At 41.6% G+C, this 21,153-nt stretch overlaps 1 protein-coding gene across 2 annotated transcripts in view; it reads left to right on the top strand.

The window, feature by feature from the left end:
- Positions 1-15,026, top strand: part of NMU (neuromedin U) — a 123,313-nt gene extending 108,287 nt beyond the window's left edge. For both annotated transcript variants that reach the window (XM_056558286.1, XM_056558278.1), the window contains 2 exons: positions 2,644-2,682; positions 14,558-15,026. In XM_056558286.1, coding sequence (XP_056414261.1) covers positions 2,644-2,679 — 36 coding nt within the window. In that variant the 3' untranslated portion in view covers positions 2,680-2,682; positions 14,558-15,026. The remainder of the gene's footprint in view (positions 1-2,643; positions 2,683-14,557) is intronic.
- Positions 15,027-21,153: the final 6,127 nt, after the last annotated feature.

The following is a 21,153-nucleotide window of genomic DNA, read 5'->3' as shown; positions in this document are numbered from 1 at the left end:
GAAAATAAGGGGGATCGGGGTTGTCAAAGACACCCACGATCCCCCTTAAGTGATAGGAGTGAGGTGGCAGGAGGGGCCACCCCTCCTATCCCTGCTATTGGTCGTATAGACGCGACGACCAATAGCAGATCGGGGCGGGGGGGATAACTTTTGTTTTCCCCTTTCTGCCCACCCACATTAGGCGGGGCAGAACGGGGAAACCGAGGAGGACCGGCACCGAAGTCCACTTACCCTGCGGGCGAGGCTGCGGGCGACGATCGCGAGTGTCGGAGATCGGCGGCCGGCGATGTCGTGCAACATCTGGAGGGCTACAGTTATACAGTGGTCTCTATACTGTAGCACTCCAGATGTTGCAAAACTACAACTCCCAGCCTGCCCAGACAGCTGTTTGGGCATGCTGGGATTTGTAATTTTTCAACAGCTGGAGGGCTACAGTTTGAGACCTCTATACAGTAGTCTCTAAACTAAAGCCCTCCAGATCTTGCAAAACTACAACTCCTAGCATGCCCACACAACTGTTTGCTGTCTGGGCATGCTGGGATTTGTAGTTTTTCAACATCTGGAGGGCCACAGTTTGGAGATCACTGTGCAGTGTTCTCTATACTGTAGCTCTCCAGATGTTGCAAAACTGCAAAGCCCAGCATGCCCAAACAGCTGTCTCGGTATGCTGGGAGTTGTAGTGCGTACCTCCAGCTGTTGCATAACTACAACTACAGCTGGAGGCACACTGGTTGGAAAATACTGAGTTAGGTAACAGAACCTAACTGAAGGTTTTCCAACCAGTGTGCCTCCCACTGTTGCAAAAGTACAACTCCCAGCATGCACGGTCTGTCAGTACATGCTGGGAGTTGTCGTTTTGAAACAGCTGGAGGTTTGCCCCCCCCCATGTGAATGTACAGGGTACATTCACACAGGCATGGTTTACAGTAAGTACCCTGCTTCAAGTTTGGGCTGCGGCAAATTTTTCACAGCAGCGCAAACTCCTAGCAGGGAACTCACTGTAAACCTCCGCCAGTGCGAATGTACCCTAAAAACACTACAATACACTACAGTAACACATAATAAAGGGTAAAGCACTACATATACACCCCCTTACACTGCCCCCCCCCCATAAAAATGAAAAACTTATTGTACGGCAGTGTTTCCAAAATGGAGCCGCCAGCTGATGCAAAACAACAACTTCTAGCATTTCTGGACAGCCACTGACTGTCCGGGCATGCTGGGAGTTTAGCAACATCTGGAGGTGCTCTGTATGGGAATCATTGGCGTAGAATACCCCTATGTCCACGCCTATGCAATCCCTAACTGAGTCCTCAAATGCACATGGCGCTCTCTCACTTCAGAGCCCTGTCGCATTTCTAGGAAACAGTTTAGGGCCACATATGGGGTATTTCCATACTCGGGAGAAATTACACTACAAATTTTGGGGGTCTTTTTCTCCTTTTACCCCTTATGAAAAGGAAAAAGTAGAGGTCTACACCAGCCTGTTAAAAATTTTTACACTAACATGCTGGTGCTGTTCTGACACCATTGGGGCTCACTAAATGCGACATGCCCCCCAAAAACCATTTCAGCCAAATGTGACTCCTTCCCTTCTGAGCATTGTAGTTCGACTTGGGGGGCATTTTCTCCCATTACCCTTTATAAAAATGGTAAATTTGGGAAAAAACAGCACTTTAGTGAAAACATTTTTTTTTTTCATTTACACATCCGACTAGTCATCAGACACCTGTGCATTGAGGGGTTTATTTTCCAAAATTGTATGCCATGTGAGGGGTTTTCTGCTGTTCTGGCACCATAGGGGCTTCCTAAATGTGACATGCCCCCCAAAAACCATTTAAAAAAAACTCACTCTCCAAAATCCCATTGTCGCTCCTTCCCTTCTGAGCCCTCTACTGCGCCCGCCGAACACTTGACATACACATATGAGGTATTTCCTTACTCGAGAGAAATTGGGTTACAAATTTTGAGAGGATTTTCTCCTTTTACCCCTTGTAAAAATTCAAAAACTGGGTCTACAAGAACATGCGAGTGTAAAAAATGAAGATTTAGAATTTTCTCCTTCACTTTGCTGCTATTCCTGTGAAACACCTAAAGGGTTAACACACTTACTGAATGTCATTTTGAATACTTTGAGGGGTGCAGTTTTTATAATGGGTCATTTGTGGGGTATTTCTAATAAGAAAGCCCTTCAAATCCACTTCAAACCTGAACTGGTCCATGAAAAATTCAGATTTTGAAAATATTGTGAAAAATTGGAAAATTGCTGCTGCACTTTGAATCCCTCTGATGTCTTCCAAAAGTAAAAACATGTCAACTTTATGATGCAAACATAAAGTAGACATATTGTATTTGTGACTCAAAATATAATTTATTTGGAATTTTCCTTACAAGTAGAGAAAAATGGCCTGGTCCTTAAGGGGTTAAGAAAACTTCACATAAGAAGGAAATAAAGCATAGCACTCACCAACGGATATTCGTATTCAATAAAACAATAGCTGTTACATCACATGTTATGGCTGATCGCGTGAGGCTCTAAAAATATTATTGCTCATTAAGGAAAGCTAAATCCTGTATGTTACCTAATGTTCAGGTTTTATGTCACCTATAAGACTGATTATCCAATTTGTATTTATTTTCCAGCCACGTAATGGAAGGAGATCAGCAGGTTTCCGCTAAGAGGTATTTAGATTTCTCCTTCTCTCTCTCTCTCTCTCTCTCTCTCTCTCTCTCTCTCTCTCTCTCTCTCTCTCTCTCTCTCTCTCTATATCTATATCTATATCTATATCTATATCTATATCTATATCTATATCTATATCTATATCTATATATATATATATATATATTATACTACATGACTAAATTAATTCAAATCTTTTTACTTTGTAAAATTATCAGCTTAAAAAAGTAACTAAATTATAGTAATGTACCTATGCATACCTGGTTATTAGCTGAGTGATATACAAATGATATATAGAATAGTTTAGAGAATATATTGGAGAATTGTTCAAAATGCCTAGGATTGCCTAAGACTGTGGGCCTATTCACTTCTAATACTTACAGGGGTGTTGTGGAGAATAAAAATATAACTTTATTAGAACAACTAATTAAAAAAATATATAATTTTGTAATATAACGTTAATAAAAAAAAAACATTTTTGTTTAATAGGCTTTTAGAAGTCGTGTAGCAGCAGTAAAAGCTGACAGGGGGCTCTCTGCTTCTATCAACATCTCTGTCGGGAACTGCAGGGCTGCTAATGCCCTGATCCCCACTCACTCATTGCTGGCTGTGCAACACACAGCGGCCCTCAACTGGGCAATGCTCCCTTCACTGGACTAAGCAGGGGTGCCAAGAATTGTCATGGAGCCAAGTCAGCAACAGTCAGGCAAAAAATTACCAACAGACTAATGCTAAGCTCACACTATTGAATTTGTGATCGGAATTCTGCTTTCGAATTTCGGTTGGAAATACCGATGCAGCATAATCCCATTGCTGGCAATGGGATTCCACTGCACAGTGCACACTACGGAATTTCAGCAGGGGACGTTCTGGCTATGAAATTATGCCACCAAAAGAATGAGCTTGCAAAAAGATTGTCAGGTCACAGGCAAGGGTCAGATATAACAGATAGTTCAAGGAGAAGGTACCATAAAATGCAAATGTAGGGAAAGAACCACCATTGGGGCAGAGAATACTGAAGGGATTTAATAGAGGAATCTGCAGTGTACAATGTGGATTGATGATGCCATGGCTGCCCTGTGGCTGGTGGCAGGCAAAGCTGCCTCTTTGTTTGCACACTTATTACCAACAGCCGTCGACAGCTCCAGGCAGGAAGTTTTTAGGTGACCTAAGATGGCGTTAGCATGGTCGGAGCTCCACTTCCACTGCTAGATGTCAACATTATAGAATTGTAGCAATACAATGTGTAACATTGTAGCAATGCCCGGAATGTAGCGACCATTGCTGGCTCCCCTATATCTGGCAAGACTTCCGGCCAAGCGCTTCTTCAGCTCTGGTTATGTGCAGCTAGCAGCAGAGCAGTAAATCTTCCCCAATACACTTTGGTTTGTGCATTTTTATGGCATTTTTGGAGTTCATGGTGTTTGTTTCCACACACACACAGCAAGTCTTGAGTATTAAAGTGTAACTGTCACTTCAGCAAAGAGACATGTAGACAGCAGGGAGAAAGATCGCTCAAATAAAAACTTCTCCCTGTTCATTCTAGCAAATGGTGGGAGTCTAAGCACATCCCCAGCGATGAAAACTTTTGACATATGGATAGGACTTGAGAAAAGTTTCTGAAGTGACAGTTATACTTTAACCCCTTAAAGAGGTTGTGCCCTGCCCTGCCTTTCAGAGCTCCGCACGCAGCATCCGGAAGTTCGTTACTCCGAACGCTGTGTTCGGGCTTCCGTGTTCGCGGCCGCCGGGCGTGACGTCACGCCCGGCCCCCTCGTGACGTCACGCCCGCCCCCCTCAACGAAAGTCTATGCGACCGCTACCACGCCCCCTTCCCATAGACTTTGGTAGAGGGGGCAGGCGTGACATCACAAGGGGGCCGGGCGTGACGTCACGCCCAGCGTCCGCAAACACGGAAGCCCGCACACAGCGTTCGGAGTAATGAACTTCCGGACGCTGCGTGCGGAGCTCCGAAAGGCAGGGCAGTGCACAACCCCTTTAAGGACCAAGCCCTTTTTACCCTTAAAGACCAGGCCAATTTTATTTTTGCGTTTTCGTTTTTTTCCTCCTCGCCTTCTAAAATCCATAACTCTCTTATATTTCTATCTACAGACCCATATAAGGGCTTTTTTTTTGCATGACCAGTTGTACTTTGTAATGAAACCTCTCATTTTACCATAAAATGTATGGCGAACCCCAAAAAATTTTTTTTAGAGAGGAAATTTAAATGAAAACCCCAATTTTGCACATTTTGGAGGGTATCGTTTTCACACTGTACACTTTACGGTAAAAATTATATGTGTTCTTTATTCTGTGGGTCAATGCAATTAAAATGATACCCATGGCTAGATACTTTTATATTGTTGTACCGCTTTAAAAAAAAATCTAAATCTTTTTGTACAAAATCAGTAATCTAAAATTGCCCTATTTTGACCACCTATAACTTTTACATTTTTCAGTATATAGTGCGGTATGAGGGCTCATTTCTTGCGCCGTCATCTGTACTTTATATTGATACCCCATTTGCACATATAAAACTTTTAGATCATTTTTTATAAACTTTTTGGGGGAATAAAATGTGATGAAAAATGAAAAAAAAAGCTGCATTTCTAGACTTTTTTTATTTTTTGCGTTTACGCCGTTCACCGAGCAGGATCATTAACATTATATTTTGATAGATTGGACATTTATACACACAGCAATACCAAATATGTCTATAAAAATGGACAATTTTCATTTTTATTGGGGGAGGGGATTTTTCACTTTTTTTTACTTATTTTTTTTACATTTTTCAACTTCTTCTTTTACACTTTTTATGTCCCCAATGGGGACTATCTATAGCAATCATTTGATTGCTAATACTGTTCAGTGCTATGCATAGGACATAGCACTGATCAGTGTTATTGGCTATCTCCTGCTCTAGTCTGCTCAATCTCAGACCAGAGCAGGAGACCCCGGGAGATGGACGGAGGCAGGGGAGGGGACCTCCGTCGGCCATTACAGATGATCGGATTGCCGCGGCAGCGCTGCGGGAGTCCGATCATCTATTTTAACATGCGCATTGCCACAGATGCCATGATCTGTACTGATCATGGCATCTGAGGGGTTAATGGCGGACATCCGCGCGATCGCAGATGTCGGCCATTACCAGCAGGTAAGACGCCCAATGCTCGCGGTCATACACAAGACGTAAATGTGCGTCCTAGTGCGCGAAGTACCGCCAAGCCAGGACGTACATTTACGTCTGTGGTCATTAAGGGGTTAAGCCTTTAAATTTTTCTTTTTTCTGCATAGTTTTCACATTACCAATGGTGTGAAATATGTGAAAAATACATGTTTCATTTAAAAACCACTGATGTTTTATCTGAATGCATGATGTTATACGGTTTTAAATGCCAAAGATCCCCTGAAGAATTTCCAGGAGATCTGCAGCACGGTCTCTTTAATGCATTTGAATAATGTTCAAGAGTTTGACAGGAAAAATACATCTTTTTTTTTAATTCTTTAAATGACAAACAAATAAAAAATAAAATAAGCATTACTCACATCACTGGTCTTCCTCTTTTGCATTCCCATGCTCACTAGGTCTGCTCTGATCTCCATCCCCTGCTCATATGGACACAGGCAGAGGCCTATGAACATACAATGGGCTGTATTGCTGAACTACTATAAGAAAAGTTTCATGGCATTAAAGGTGTTTTCCAAATATTAGAGTGGAGACTGAGCATGTGTGCTGCCGCTTCATTCACCCAGGGGTCAGACTTGTGGGGTCCTCACCTATCATCTAGTTATCCACTATCCTGTGGAAAAGAGATAACTTTTAATCTTGCAATAGCTTCTTTTAACCCCTTAAGGACCCAGCCATTTTACACCTTAGGACCCGGCCATTTTTTGCACATCTGACCACTGTCACTTTAAACATTAATAACTCTGGAATGCTTTTAGTTATCATTCTGATTCCGAGATTGTTTTTTTGTGACATATTCTACTTTAACTTAGTGGTAAAAAATTTTTGGTAACTTGCATCCTTTCTTGGTGAAAAATCCCCAAATTTGATGAAAAAGTTTAAAATTTTGCATTTTTCTAACTTTGAAGCTCTCTGCTTGTAATGAAAATGGATATTCCAAATATTATTTTATTTTATTCACATATACAATATGTCTACTTTATATTTGCATAATAAAATTGACGAGTTTTTACTTTTGGAAGACACCAGAGGGCTTCAAAGTTCAGCAGCAATTTTCCAATTTTTCACAAAATTTCCAAAATCACAATTTTTACGGGACCAGTTCAGGTTTGAAGTGGATTTGATGGGTCTTCATCTTAGAAATACCCCACAAATGACCCCATTATAAAAACTGCACCCCCCCAAAGTATTCGAAATGACATTCAGTCAGCATTTTAACCCTTTAGGTGTTTCACAGGAATAGCAGCAAAGTGAAGGAGAAAATTCACAATCTTCATTTTTTACACTCGCATGTTCTTGTAGACCCAATTTTTTAAATTTTACAAGGGGTAAAAGGAGAAAATGTATACTTATATTTGTAGCCCAATTTCCCTCGAGTAAGGACATACCTCATATGTCTATGTAAAGTGTTCGGCGGGCGCAGTAGAGGGCTCAGAAGGGAAGGAGCGACAAGGGGATTTTGGAGTGTACGTTTTTCTGAAATGGTTTTTGGGGGGCATGTTGCATTTAGGAAGCCCCTATGGTGCCAGAACAGGAAAAAAAAAACATATGGCATACCATTTTGGAAACTACACCCCTTGAGGAACGTAACAAGAAATAAAGTGAGCCTTAATTACCCACAGGTGTTTCACGACTTTTGCATACGTAAAAAAAAAAAAATTCACTAAAATGTGTGTTTCCCCCCCAAATGTCACATTTTTGCAAGGGTTAACAGCAGAAAATACCCCCCAAAATTTGTAACCCCATCTTTTCTGAGTATGGAGGTACCCCATAAGTTGACCTGAAGCGCAGTACGGGCGAACTACAATGCTCAGAAGAGAAGGAGTCATATTTGGCTTTTTGAGAGCAAATTTTGCTCGGGGGGCATGTCGCATTTAGGAAGCCCCAATGGTGCCAGAACAGCAAAATAACCCCCACATGGCGTACCATTTTGGAAACTAGACCCCTTGAGGAACGTAACAAGGGGTACAGTGAGCATTTACCCCCCACTGGTGTCTGTCAGATCTTTGGAACAGTGGGCTGTACAAAATTTTTAATTTGCGCAGCCCACTGTTCCAAAGATCTGTCAGACACCAGTGGCGTGTAAATTCTCACTTCACCCCTCATTACATTCCGTGAGGGGTGTAGTTTCCGAAATGGGGTCACATGTGTTTTTTTTTTTTTTTTTTTGCGTTTGTCAAAACCGCTGTAACAATCAGCCACCCTTGTGCAAATCACCTCAAATGTACATGGTGCACTCTCCCTTCTGGGCCTTGTTGTGCACCCCCAGAGCACTTTGCGCCCACATATGGGGTATCTCTGGAGTCGGGAGAAATTGCATTACAAATTTTGGGGGGCTTTTTTCCCTTTTACCTCTTGGCAAAATGAAAAGTATAGGGCAACACCAGCATGTTAGTGTAAAAAATTTATTTTTTTACACTAACATGCTGGTGTAGACCCCAACTTCACCTTTTCATAAGGGGTGAAAGGAGAAAAAGCCCACCAAAATTTTGAAGGCAATTTCTCCCGAGTACGGCGATACCCCATATGTGACCCTAAACTGTTGCCTTGAAATACGACAGGGCTCCGAAGTGAGAGCGCCATGCGCATTTGAGGCCGGAATTAGGGATTTGCATAGGGGTGGACATAGGGGTATTCTACGCCAGTGATTCCCAAACAGGGTGCCTCCAGCAACAGCTGGAGGCTCCATTTTGAAAACAGTGGCGTACCAGACGTTTTTCATTTTTATTGGGGAGGGGAGGGGGGCTGTGTATGGGTATGTGTATATGTAGTGTTTTTTACTTTTTATTTTATTTTGTGTTAGTGTAGTGTAGTGTTTTTAGGGTACAGTCACACGGGCAGGGGGGGTTACAGCGATTTTCCCGCTGCGAGTTTGAGCTGCCGCGCAAAATTTGCTGCATTGCAAACTTGCAGCCTGATACTCACTGTAAGCCCCCTGCCCATGTGAATGTACCCTGTACATTCACAAGGGGGGGGGGCCTCCAGCTGTTGCAAAACTACAACTCCCAGCATGCACAGTCTATCAGTGCATGCTGGTAGTTATAGTTTTGCAACAGCTGGAGGCACACGGGTTGGGAAACACTGAGTTAGGAAACAGACAATGTTTCCCAACCAGTGTGCCTCCTGTTGTTGCAAAACCACAACTCCCAAACATTCTCAGGCATGCTGGGAGTAGTAGTTCGGCAACATCTTTAGAGCCAGATGTTGCCGAACTACAACTCCCAGCATGCTTGGAGTTGTAGTTTGCAACATCTGGAGGACTACAGTTTGCAGACCACTAATACAGTGGTTCCCAGTCTGTGCCCTTCCAGATGTTGCAAAACTACAACTCCCAGTATGCCAAAACTGTCCAGGCATGCTGGGAGTTGTAGTTCTGCAACATCTGAAGGGCCAGATGTTACAGAACTACAACTCCCAGCATGCCTGGACAGTAAGGGCATGCTGCGAATGTGTAGTTTTGCAACATCTGGAAGGGCACAGTGGTCCCAAAACTGTGGACCTCCAGATGTTGCAAAACTGCAACTCCCAGCATGCCCAGATGCCAAGGGCTGTCTGGGCATGCTGTGAGTTGTAGTATACAGGGTCCCAATACAGCAATGCATGTCGCTTTACAGCGACGTGCATTGCTGTAAAGAGCTCGACCGCGGCTGAAGATCTACTCACCTGTCGCCGCCGCCGCCATCTTCCTCGCCGGGATCCGGGACTTCAGGGACGAGGTAAGTACCGGGGCCGGGCCCCAGCACTCCCCTGTCCCCCGCAGCGTCCTCCAGTCTTCCACCCGTCCTCTCCGGACTTCCAGGGGCCGGGCAGGGCGGGAGGAAGTAACCGCCCCCCCCCCCCCCTGCGATTGGTCGGTTAACTAACCGAAGAATCGCGGGGGATCGGAGGAGGTGGCTTGCCACCTCGCTCCTATGCTTTAGCATGGTCCTGGCTGTCTGTGACAGCCGGGATCATGCGAAATTACCGGGCGGTCGGGTCCCAGAGACCCGATCAGCCCAGTATCGCCGCAGATCGCAAGGGCCCCCCTCGGCGTTTGCCCTGGATGCCTGCTGAAGGATTTCAGCAGGGATCCGCTTCCGATCTCCGCCGGGTGAGCGGCGGAGACCAGAAAAAGACATGGCGTATGCATACGTCATGGGTCTTTAAGACCCAGGGTGTGATGACGTATGCATACGTCATGGGTCCTTAAGAGGCTAAGTGTACCTGTCGTTAGCAAAAATCATATACATTAGATCTTTAAATATACAATATATGTATATTTGCATTATATATTGGTTAAAAATGTGTATATTTGTGGGTGAAAAAAGGCTCTCCCTGCAGCTGTTGCTTGTGTGTCTCTCTGTGGAGAAACAATATTAAATATTAAAATATATATTTTTATTGATCATGTGTATACTTACTGTATTAAAAATAAAATGTCCAAACTGTTGGGTCTTGTCTTTGTAGTCTGTTTACAGCTACAGGGTGTAGGTTATCATTACGCCTAATACATTGGGCCATATATGCTTTATATTTAGATTACTATACAACAGTGCAGGAATCCAGACTTTCTGTCTATACCAGATAGCGGAGTTCTGTTTTTCTATTGTGCTAGCAGGGTGTGATGAGGGCAGATGTTGTTACCCTAGGGGCAGATGGCATTAACCCCTTGTATGCGTGACGACAGGGCGTGGTTTAGCCTAAAACCACCCGAAGGTATACCGCTGGATCGTGGGCTAGGCACGGGGGCAATAAAGACTACGACGCCAAGTTACGGACAACGGTATCTTTACTGAGGGTAAACAGTTTGTAAAGTCTATACAGTTCAGCCACGGCCCAAGAAGGTGACCAGCGATGCAGAGACCTTAAGGGCTCACTGGGACTTGTAGTAAGACTGGACAGTTGAATGCAGACCACGCTGACTTGACAGATGACAGGGACAGACTTGCCTTGACTCATAAAGCTTTGACTTTAACTTACTTGAATTGATGGTGGCTGCAGGACTGGACTTTGAGGCCTCCAACACTCTGGACACACACACTAGGCACGACTGAACTGGACCTCAGCAGGAAGCAAAAGCTATAAGCTCCAAGAGAGAGAAGCTACAGTGGAGCAAAAAAGTATTTAGTCAGCCACCAATTGTGCAAGTTCTCCAACTTTAAAAGATGAGAGAGGTCTAAAATTGTCATCATAGGTATACCTCAACTATGAGAGACATAATGGGAAAAAAATCCATAAAATCACATTGTCTAATTTTTAAAGAATTTATTTGCAAATTATGGTAGAAAATTTATATTTGGTCACCTACAAACAAGCAAGATTTCTTGCTCTCACAGACCTGTCACTTCTTCTTTAAGAGTCTCCTCTGTCCTCCACTCATTTCCTGTATCAATGGCACCTGTTTGAACTTATCAGTATAAAAGAAAACTGTCTACAACCTCAAAAAGTCACAATCCAAACTCCACTATGGCCAAGACCAAAGAGCTGTTGAAGGACACCAGAAACAAAATTGTACAAATGTAAATTGTAGGCAAGCAGCTTGGTGTGAAGAAATGAACTGTAGGAGCAATTATTAGAAATTGGAAGACATACAAGGCCACTGATAATCTCCTTCGATCTGGGGCTCCATGCAAGATCTCACCACGTGGTGTCAAAATGATCACAAGAACAGTGAGAAAAAATCCCAGAACCACATGGGGGGACCTAGTGAATGACCTGCAGAGAGCTGGGACCAAAGTAACAAAGGCTTCCATCAGTAACACACTATGCCACCAGGGACTCAAATCATGCAGTGCCAGACGTGTCCCCCTGCTTAAGCCAATACATGTCCGGGCCCGTCTGAAGTTTGCTAGAGAGCATTTGGATGATCCAGAAGAGTATTGGGAGAATGTCATATGAATATGGTCAGATGAAACCAAAGTAGAACTTTTTGATAAAAACTCAACTCATCGTGTTTGGAGGAGAAAGAATGCTGAGCTGCATCCAAAGAACAAAATACCTACTTTGAAGCATGGGGGTGGAAATATTATGCTTTGGGGCTTTTTTTCTGCTAAGGGACCAGGACGACTGATCCTTGCAAAGGAAAAAATGAATGGGGCAATGTATCGTGAGATTTTGAGTGAAAACCTCTTTTCATCAGCAAGGACATTGAAGATTAAACCTGGCTGGATCTTTCAGCATGACAATGATCCCAAACAAACTGCCCGGGCAATGAAGGAGTGGCTTCGTAAGAAGCATTTCAAGGTCCTAGAGTGGCCAAGCCAGTCTTCAGATCTTAACCCCATAGAAACCTTTGGAGGGAGTTGAAAGTCTGTGTTGCCCAGTGACAGCCCCAAAACATCACTGCTCTAGAGGAGATCTGCATGGAGGAATGGGCCAAAATACCAGCAACAGTGTATGAAAACCTTGTGAAGACTTACAGAAAACGTTTGACCTCTGTCATTGCCAACAAAGGGTATATAACAAAGTATTGAGATTAACTTTTGTTATTAACCAAATACTTATTTTCCACCATAATTTGCAAATAAATTCTTTATAAATCAGATTTTATGGATTATGAATTTTATGTTTTTTTTTCTCATTATGTCTCATAGTTGAGGTATACCTATGATGAAAATTACAGGCTTCTCTCATCTTTTTAAGTGGGAGAACTTGCACATTAGGTGGCTGAATAAATACTTTTTTGCCCCACTGTAGCTCACCCAGGGCTTATATGAGGGAGACTAGCAGGGAGCCCATAGGTCACTCTTGGGATCACGTAGTCACTGGTACCTCCTGGGTAACAATCACATGACATAACTCTTAAAGATCCAACACATTTTATAATACAATACACTGTAGAACATATTTACAGGGGGAAACAGGTTCAATGGGCCCTGGGGCACTGAAGGAGGTTGCCTGACAGGGCAGTAAGGGTACGGGGTAACATCTACCTTACTGGGCTACCATACTATGTATTGCGAACAGGCTCCCTATATCTAAACCGTAAAATTATGTTTGCACTGTATTTCTCCTTTTAATGAATTAGCCAGTAAACCCTTCTTATTTACCAAGAAGAATGAGAAACTTTGTTTCCCATTTTTATTTATAAAGCACCACTACTTTTTCTATGTATTTAACAAACAATACTGTATAATGCATGATACAATCCAACTGAAAAACAGCTAAATTTATCTGAATGGGGATATTTCAGATAAGTAGGACAGTTGCAGAAATTTCTGCAACAAATCTGCTACACAAGAATTCACCATTGCAAGCAATTTAGGCTGACACATTTTAACTAATACATTGCAGAAAACCATCAGAATTGATTCAGTTGGATACAACTCTCTTGACCTCTCTGTAACACTAGATCTGTGTAGGTTTTCAGCCTTGAATGGAAATTTGTCAGTTCTATTTGCTGCTAAGAGCTGCAGGTACCACTGGACAGCTGATAGGGTAGAAAAACCAAGTGTACCTTTCTGGAGCTGATAGTGAATGCCTTTTAATTTCTCACAGTCAGGTGTTAAAGGGGTACTCCAGTGGAAAACTATATATATTTTTTTTTTCATAAACTGGTGCCAGAAAGTTAAACAGATTTGTAAATTACTTTTATTTAATAATCTTAATCCTTCTAGTACTTATCAGCTGCTGTATGTTCCAGAGGAAGTTGAGTTCTTTGTTGTTGTTCTTTTCAGTCTGACCACAGTGCTCTCTGCTGACACCTCTGTCCATGTCAGGAACTGGCCAGAGCAGATAGGTTAGGCTATGGGGAATGCTCCTCCTCTGGACAGTTCCTGACATGTCAGCAGAGAGCACTGTGGTCAGACAGAAAAGAAATTAAAAAAGAAAAGAACTTCCTCTGTAGTATACAGCAGCTGATGAGTACTGGAAGGATTAAGTTTTTTAAATAGAAGCAATTTAGAAATCTGTTTAACTTTTTGACACCAGCTGATGTAAAAAAAAAAAAAGTTCTCCTCCGGAGTACCCCTTTAAGGATGCAGAGCTGGGCTGCTCAAGTGCCACAGCCTGGCACACCTCCTTTCTTACCCTCACCTCCTAGCCCTTTCATGACAGATGTACAGAGCCCTGTAGGTCAATCAAGGGAGGATGTCTGCAGCAAATAGAGCTGTCAGATCCCCTTTTAACCTCATTTTTGTGCTTCGGTCTATAGTTTCTATCATTACCATTTTTTATTTATATAGGGCTTTAAAATATATAAGAAAAACCAAAAAATGTTAACAGTCCTGCTAGGTTGAGGTTAAGAGAGAAGATCAGGAAGAAAAATGAGAAGAGAGAATATTGCTTTTTAGTAATACTTTTTAATTTACTTTTTAGTAATACTTTTTCATTTACTATCCTATGTCTGATACAAGGGCCCTGCAGAAGACATTATATTGTATTTTAAGTGTATAATAAACTGTTATTTATTGGACATATTTTCTCTCTTTTCATTTTTCTCATTTTTCTTTCTGATCTTCTCTCTTAACCTCAACTTAGCAGGACTGTTACAATTTTGGGGTTTTTCTTGTATGTTTTTGACACATAGGGTAATGTGTATCACAGTATCCTCGGTTTAGGTTTTGTTTTATGTAAAGCTCCCAACCAACATTTTTTTCTCTTTAAAATATATACATATAGTTCTATATATGTTATATATACATAGTTTTGCAACAATTGGAGGCACCCTGTTTGGAAAACATATCTTTAACCTCCCCGTTATTGTCTTACAGATAGCTGAAGACGGACAACCTACAATGACATGGGCACCCTATATTGTAAACACCTGTAACAACCTTTCACAATAGAATGTAAAGTATATTATCATAAATTATTTTTGGCTAATACTGCCAAAGTTTCCTTAATTTCTTTATTATATTAAAAGCATATTAAAACATTGTTTTCCAGTGTTCTACTGTGTATTACTATGGTGTATATTGAGAATGACTTATGACAGGTGCAGTTGAAGAACTCTGCATGCAGAATACTGCCACTCTGAAAGTATTGCTAGATGCATCTATTATGTCTTGTAAATAAATGCACTTCTCTGAAAGCTGTTTTTAACACACATTTTATCTGTTTCTTTTATTTGTTTAAATAGCTGCTCTGTTACGTATTAGTATGAACCAATTGAATGCAGCTCATGGACTTTATTTTTCATTATTGTGGTGAAATATTAAGCTAAATAAAGTTACATTTGTTTAAAAAAATTCTCTTTAGCAAGTTAACATGTATTAAATGATACAGCATGGTTGCCCCCCTTCATGATAACTATTAGGATCTATTCGCACTGCATTTACAGTGTACATCAGAGGCATGTAAGGATTTCATGATGTACATTATACCTCTGATGGATGCCTTCAGTATATGCCATTGTATGGGCATGAAGTGGCATATCATTTTGTGTAATGTCTCTGTATGGCATAGCACAGTAGACATACACATACGCTACATATGTAGATAAACATATACCAGCCCAACAGATACCACAGGACTCTTTCTTGACATATTTTGATCAATTGGGTTCTAAGAATCAATTTGGAATATGCATCAGAAGCTTCCCGCTACAAACACCAAATAGATGCTGAAAACTCTGTGTAAAAAGACCTTCATGTGCCAAATATAAGTCAGCAAGTATGGAATCATGGAGCCACGTTCTGGCTTAAGGTATAGAGAGTCTCTTAAAGTAAATTTGATGGATAGGAGGTCTGTTCCACTCTTTGAAGCTCTTTGTTAGTAACCATTCAGCCTTGCTTTGACATTTTCATAACCAGGCCAAAACATCTTTGTTTGTAGCCAATGATTCCCTTATGTGAGAATAGAAGATAATATTGCACACATCCTATCTAATCTTGCCATAAAAATAGATACCACCATAGATATCACTTGAAATCGATTATTAGTCAATCACAAAATACAAAGTATATATCACAACAAAGGGCCTGCTCTTAAAACATTTACACAAAGAACACATTAAAGGGGTTATCCACCATAAGGTAATTTTAGAACATACCTGGCAGACAGTAATGGACATACTTAGGAAAGATCTGCGCTTGTCTTGGGGCTAAATGGCTATGTTGTGAGATTACCATAATACTGTGGCTAGCTTTTTGTGAACTGGTATTTCCTGTTTCTTTTCTTTTTTTTTACTACAAATCCCACAATTCCATTTTCTTCCTTCTCACACATCAGCCACCCCACCCATTGAAATATAAATGAGCTGCATCCATTCAAAAGACCTGTGGTTTTCACTAAGGGTGCCTACAGGTGTTGCATTAGTTGCAGATTGATCTCTCTTCCACCAAGCGATCGCTCCACCCATTGAAGCAGACAGGCTCCCTGTCATCACCTGACTAGTGAGTCAGGTCTCAGCCGCATTGCTACCTGGGAAAAATCTGAGACAACAGTCATTTTGTATGCTGTTAAGAATAAATATTGGAGTAAAAATTACTTAAGAATTGTGAAAAAACCATTAGACACAGGTACAGACACTATATTATGAACTACACTAACTTTACAGCCACTGTAGCATAGTAAAATAAAAAAAAAATCCTGGAATACTCCTTTAAGAACATATGGTGGAGGAACACCATCCTAAATATACATTAGAGTAACCCTGATGTAGGAAATATACTGGGACCATCTGCTAAAATTGTACACCCTGGGAGTTCAGATGGATACATCTAATATAATGACAAGATTAATATACCAAGGCTATACTATAATAATACTATAACCATAATAATTTGTATTACATGATCACAATATAACACAACCAAACATGCTCCATGAAGATAATAAATAAGAGGCAACCATAAACATCCAAATAAGGTGCTATTGCATATATAGTCTATTTTGATATGGTCATGGTAGAGCATACTCACCAAAGTGCAGTGCAGTGGGGTTCCCCCATCTCACACTCTGACACATTTGCTACCTGGTACTACCGACTCATTGTAAGTTACTGTATGGGATGTACATGTGAACAGCAAGATGCTCTCACATAGACACTGAGCTGGATTTTCTCAGTTATTGATATATCTAAAAGTGCTATAAGTGGATTCTAACACTTCACATAGTACTAAGTAGGAGAAAAATAAGTGATTCCAATAATACAAGGATACAAAGAGATACTGAAAAAAATGGAAATAGTGTTTTTGGATATACACCAGTCATACCACACACATTAGTTAATAATTTACATTTGCCATACTGTATGTCTACTGTATTGATATAGTTTTGAATGCTCTTTTGAATGCTAGTTTTGTGGACTATTCTGTTGCAGAGTTCACATCCATCTTGTATAGCAATAAGTACATTTTCATCTGTTGGATGACATTGGACAGGGAGGGCATTGAAGGTTTTAGCCATCGGGCTCGTAAACATCTCTGAGCAACCACTACTGACCATGTTAGCAAGGGGTATGTAAAAGAGTACCAATAATGTGTCTACTGGTAGCTTAATATAGACTTTTCACTCCAGTCAAACAACTTGTCTCAAAATGTATGTTTGCATAAGCAGCCCATGGAGCAGGTCTTTCCATCTTTGACTGCAATTGGGGCAAGCCTCAATAAGATCAAGCATGATGTAAAACCTTAAACTGAGTATTCCTCCAGACTTCATTCACCACTGCTTTAAGCACCTTCACTAAGCCTTTTTTAACGTAGGCTTGACTAGTTCTACCTTATCTATTTTAGTTTCCAAGTATTAATAATATTGTGAGGTTAAGACATAGAGTAACGAAGTTCTTGCTTTTGCTATTTTAAGAGAGAAAGAACCACCCCCTCACAATACAAGTCATCAAAGGGATTCCAAGAAAATTATTTCAATGTATCCTGAAGACAAGTAAGAAATAATGCCATTAAAGGGGTTTTTCCGCCCATAGACATCTTATCCCCCATCCTAAGGGATAAGATGTCTGATCGCTGGGGGCGATCAGACATCTTATCCCTTAGGATGGGGGATAAGATCTACGTGCAGCACCCAACATTCTGCGCCAGGCTGCTGCTCTACTCTCAGAAGCCTCTTGTGACATCACGTCTTCAGTCCAGGAAACTCAAAGGTTTCCGAGACTAGAGCAGCAGCCCGGCACAGAATGCTGGGTGCTGCACGAAGATCGCTGGGGGGTCCCAGTGGTGAGCCCCTCACGATCAGACATCTTATCTGTCATGTCTGTATTGGCCTGTGTTCACACACAGCTATTGGTTGTGTGTGAACAGTTTTATGTTCCGTGGTCAGGGAATAGTTAATAGCCTTTTGCTTGCTATCCAATAGCTCCTAGGGTGTGTCTATTTAATGTCAGCCAAATCTAGCCTCTGGGCTGGTGATTGACTTCATTATATCCTGACTTTCTATGATGCTGGACATGCTGCTTGGAGCTCTTGGTGAAACACTCTTTGTTAGAGCTTTTAATCTACAGGGTGGGCCATTTATATGGATACACCTTAATAAAATGGGAATGGTTGGTGATATTAACTTCCTGTTTGTGGCACATTAGTATATGTGAGGGGGGAAACTTTTCAAGATGGGTGGTGACCATGGCTGCCATTTTGAAGTCACACATTTTGAATCCAACTTTTGTTTTTTCAATAGGAAGAGGGTCATGTGACACATCAAACTTATTGGGAATTTCACAAGAAAAACAATGTGCTTGGTTTTAACGTAACTTTATTCTTTTATGAGTTATTTACAAGTTTCTAACCACTTACAAAATGTGTTTCCTGGAAAGTGGATTGGTCGCCGTGGGCCAGTTGAATGGCCCCCAAGGTCTCCCGATCTGACCCCCTTAGACTTTTATCTTTGGGGTCATCTGAAGGCAATTGTCTATGCTGTGAAGATACGAGATGTGCAGCACCTGAAACTACGGATACTGGAAGCCTGTGCTAGCATTTCTCCTGCTGTGTTGCTATCAGTGTGTGAAGAGTAGGAGAAGAGGGTTGCATTGACAATCCAACACAATGGGCAGCACATTGAACACATTTTATAAGTGGTCAGAAACTTGTTAATAACTCATGAAAGAATAAAGTTAAGCTAAAACCAAGCACATCATGATAAGTTTGATGTGTCACATGACCCTCTTCCTATTGAAAAAAACAAGTTGGATTCAAAATGACCAACTTCAAAATGGCCGCCATGGTCACCACCCATCTTGAAAAGTTTTCCCCCTCACATATACTAATGTGCAACAAACAGGAAGTTAATATACAGGCCCACTCTGTACTATCTGTTTTAGCATGCACCTTGCATTTATCTTGATATGTCTGGGCTTTTACCCCTGGTTAGATAGCATGCTTTTAGTAGATTTTAATCTGTGTTTGTATAGTCTGTTTTAGGATTTGTATATCCTTTTTGTTATGTGTCCGTTCACACTGTGTTTTCTCTTGTATCCGTTTATATGAACTTTTGTGCTTTATATTTCTGTTTTTCCTACTAGGACAGCTTCTGACCACACTGTGGAGTGTGCCACTGGCCAGTAGTCTATTTGGATTTATTATTAATGGCTACTTTGTTGGTGGAGTGGAGTGTATAGTTTGTGTGTCCAGTGTGAACAGTGTCCTATGTTGCATCCCTGTTACCATTCCATGGGGACTCCTTGTCTACTGGAGGTGTTTTGAGGGATTATGATTTATCCTATCTTGTGTTCAGTGTGAACAGTGTTCTATATCTATATCCTGTGTATTTAGGCATCCCTGTTACTTGTTCATGGGGACTCAGAGGGTATTGTTATTCCTGCATCTACTGGAGGTGTTCTGAAGGGATTGCGATTATTCTTGTCTTGTGTTCAGTGTGAACAGTGTTCTATAATTACAATATATCCTGTTTTATCTGTGTTCTGAGTTGCTACTAGGCATCCCTGTTACCTGTCCATGGGGCTCCGTGTCTACTGGAGGTTTTCTGAAGGATTGCGATTCCTGTCTTGTGTTCAGTGTGAACAGTGTTACACTTGGGGATGAGACCAACGGTTGTAGAACAGTGTTCTATAAATATATCCTGTATATCTAGGCATCCCTTTTACCTGTGCATGGGGACTCCTTGTCTACTGGAGGTTTTATGTGGGATTTCAAATATTCCTGTTTAGCGATAGATCCCTTTACCTGTCCGTGGGGACTCAGAGGGTATTGTTATTCCTGTGTCTACCGGAGGTTTTTCAAAGGGATTAAGCTTATTCCTGTTTTGTTTCTGGAGTATGTTCAGACTCATCTGTTTTCCTGTCTGGTGTTTTGAACTCTATATGTTTATTAGTTCTTTATTCAGATCTTTGGAGTTCTGTTCATGACCGCTTATCTATAGTGTCCTCTGTTCACGACCACTAAGTCCTCTGTTCATGTCCGCTGATATAGTGTCCTCTGTACTAATTCTCTGATCTGTGTCCTCTGAACTTTATACTATAGAGTTGTATGTTCCTGTTATGTTTCTGGTTTGTGACCGACTATTTATTAGTATCTGTTTTTATTAGGCCACTGCACTTTAGTTCAGGGAGGGACCGGCGCCCAGTTGTCGATCCACCGGTTAGGGTGGTTGGGAAAGTAGGCAGGGAGAGAAGTTTTAGGGTCAGTTTAGGGCTCACTCTCCGTGCCCCCTGGTCGGTCCCTGACATTACCCCTTATCCTTTGGATAGGGGATAAGATGTCTATGGGTGGAATACCCCTTTAATTTGTTCTATTGCAGAAAAATGCCTGAACCAAGACCATACCTATGACCAAATTCCGCAAAGTTAAATTAACACAAATTTGGAAGATGAAGCAGATGTTGTTTTTTCATGATCCCAACCTGTTTCCAGGCACAATATAACTTATGTCTTCCCAAAGGCATGTCTTTACGCAACAAGAAGGACAATTTCATCCTAATTCTACAGTCTTTTCATCCCTCTATAAGGGCATGGAGGAGGGCCGGAGGAGACCAAGGGTAAACAAGACTAGCTTCAAACATAAAGTTATAATAGCAAGTCGACACCTTGATCAAGTGTACCCATAATGTAGTAGGCAAGCTAAATAACAATGTTAATCCCGCCTCTATCTCTAATAAGCAAACAGCATCAGTGATGTCAGGAAGCTCCGCCCATGCTCTAAGTCAGCCCTGGAATGAAAACAATGGTGGAAGATAGTGGGAGAACCGGAGCACAGAACGGGATCAGTTAAGTACTGTTGTCATCAGTGTCACCTGCACTATTGAAACTGATTGACAGAAACTGATGACACATCTCCTTTACTGCTAGAATATGATATGGCAATAGACTCATATGGTAGAAGGCTGCTACGATCAGTAATGTCCGGTATTAGCCATGGGTCCCAGCCATTACTGTGTGCCGGGACCGACCCGATATGACATG

Source organism: Hyla sarda, chromosome 1 (assembly GCF_029499605.1).
Source record: "Hyla sarda isolate aHylSar1 chromosome 1, aHylSar1.hap1, whole genome shotgun sequence".
NCBI lineage: Eukaryota > Metazoa > Chordata > Amphibia > Anura > Hylidae > Hyla > Hyla sarda.
The sequence above is the reverse complement of the archived record's forward strand: the minus strand, read 5'-3'. Positions and strand labels throughout refer to the sequence as shown.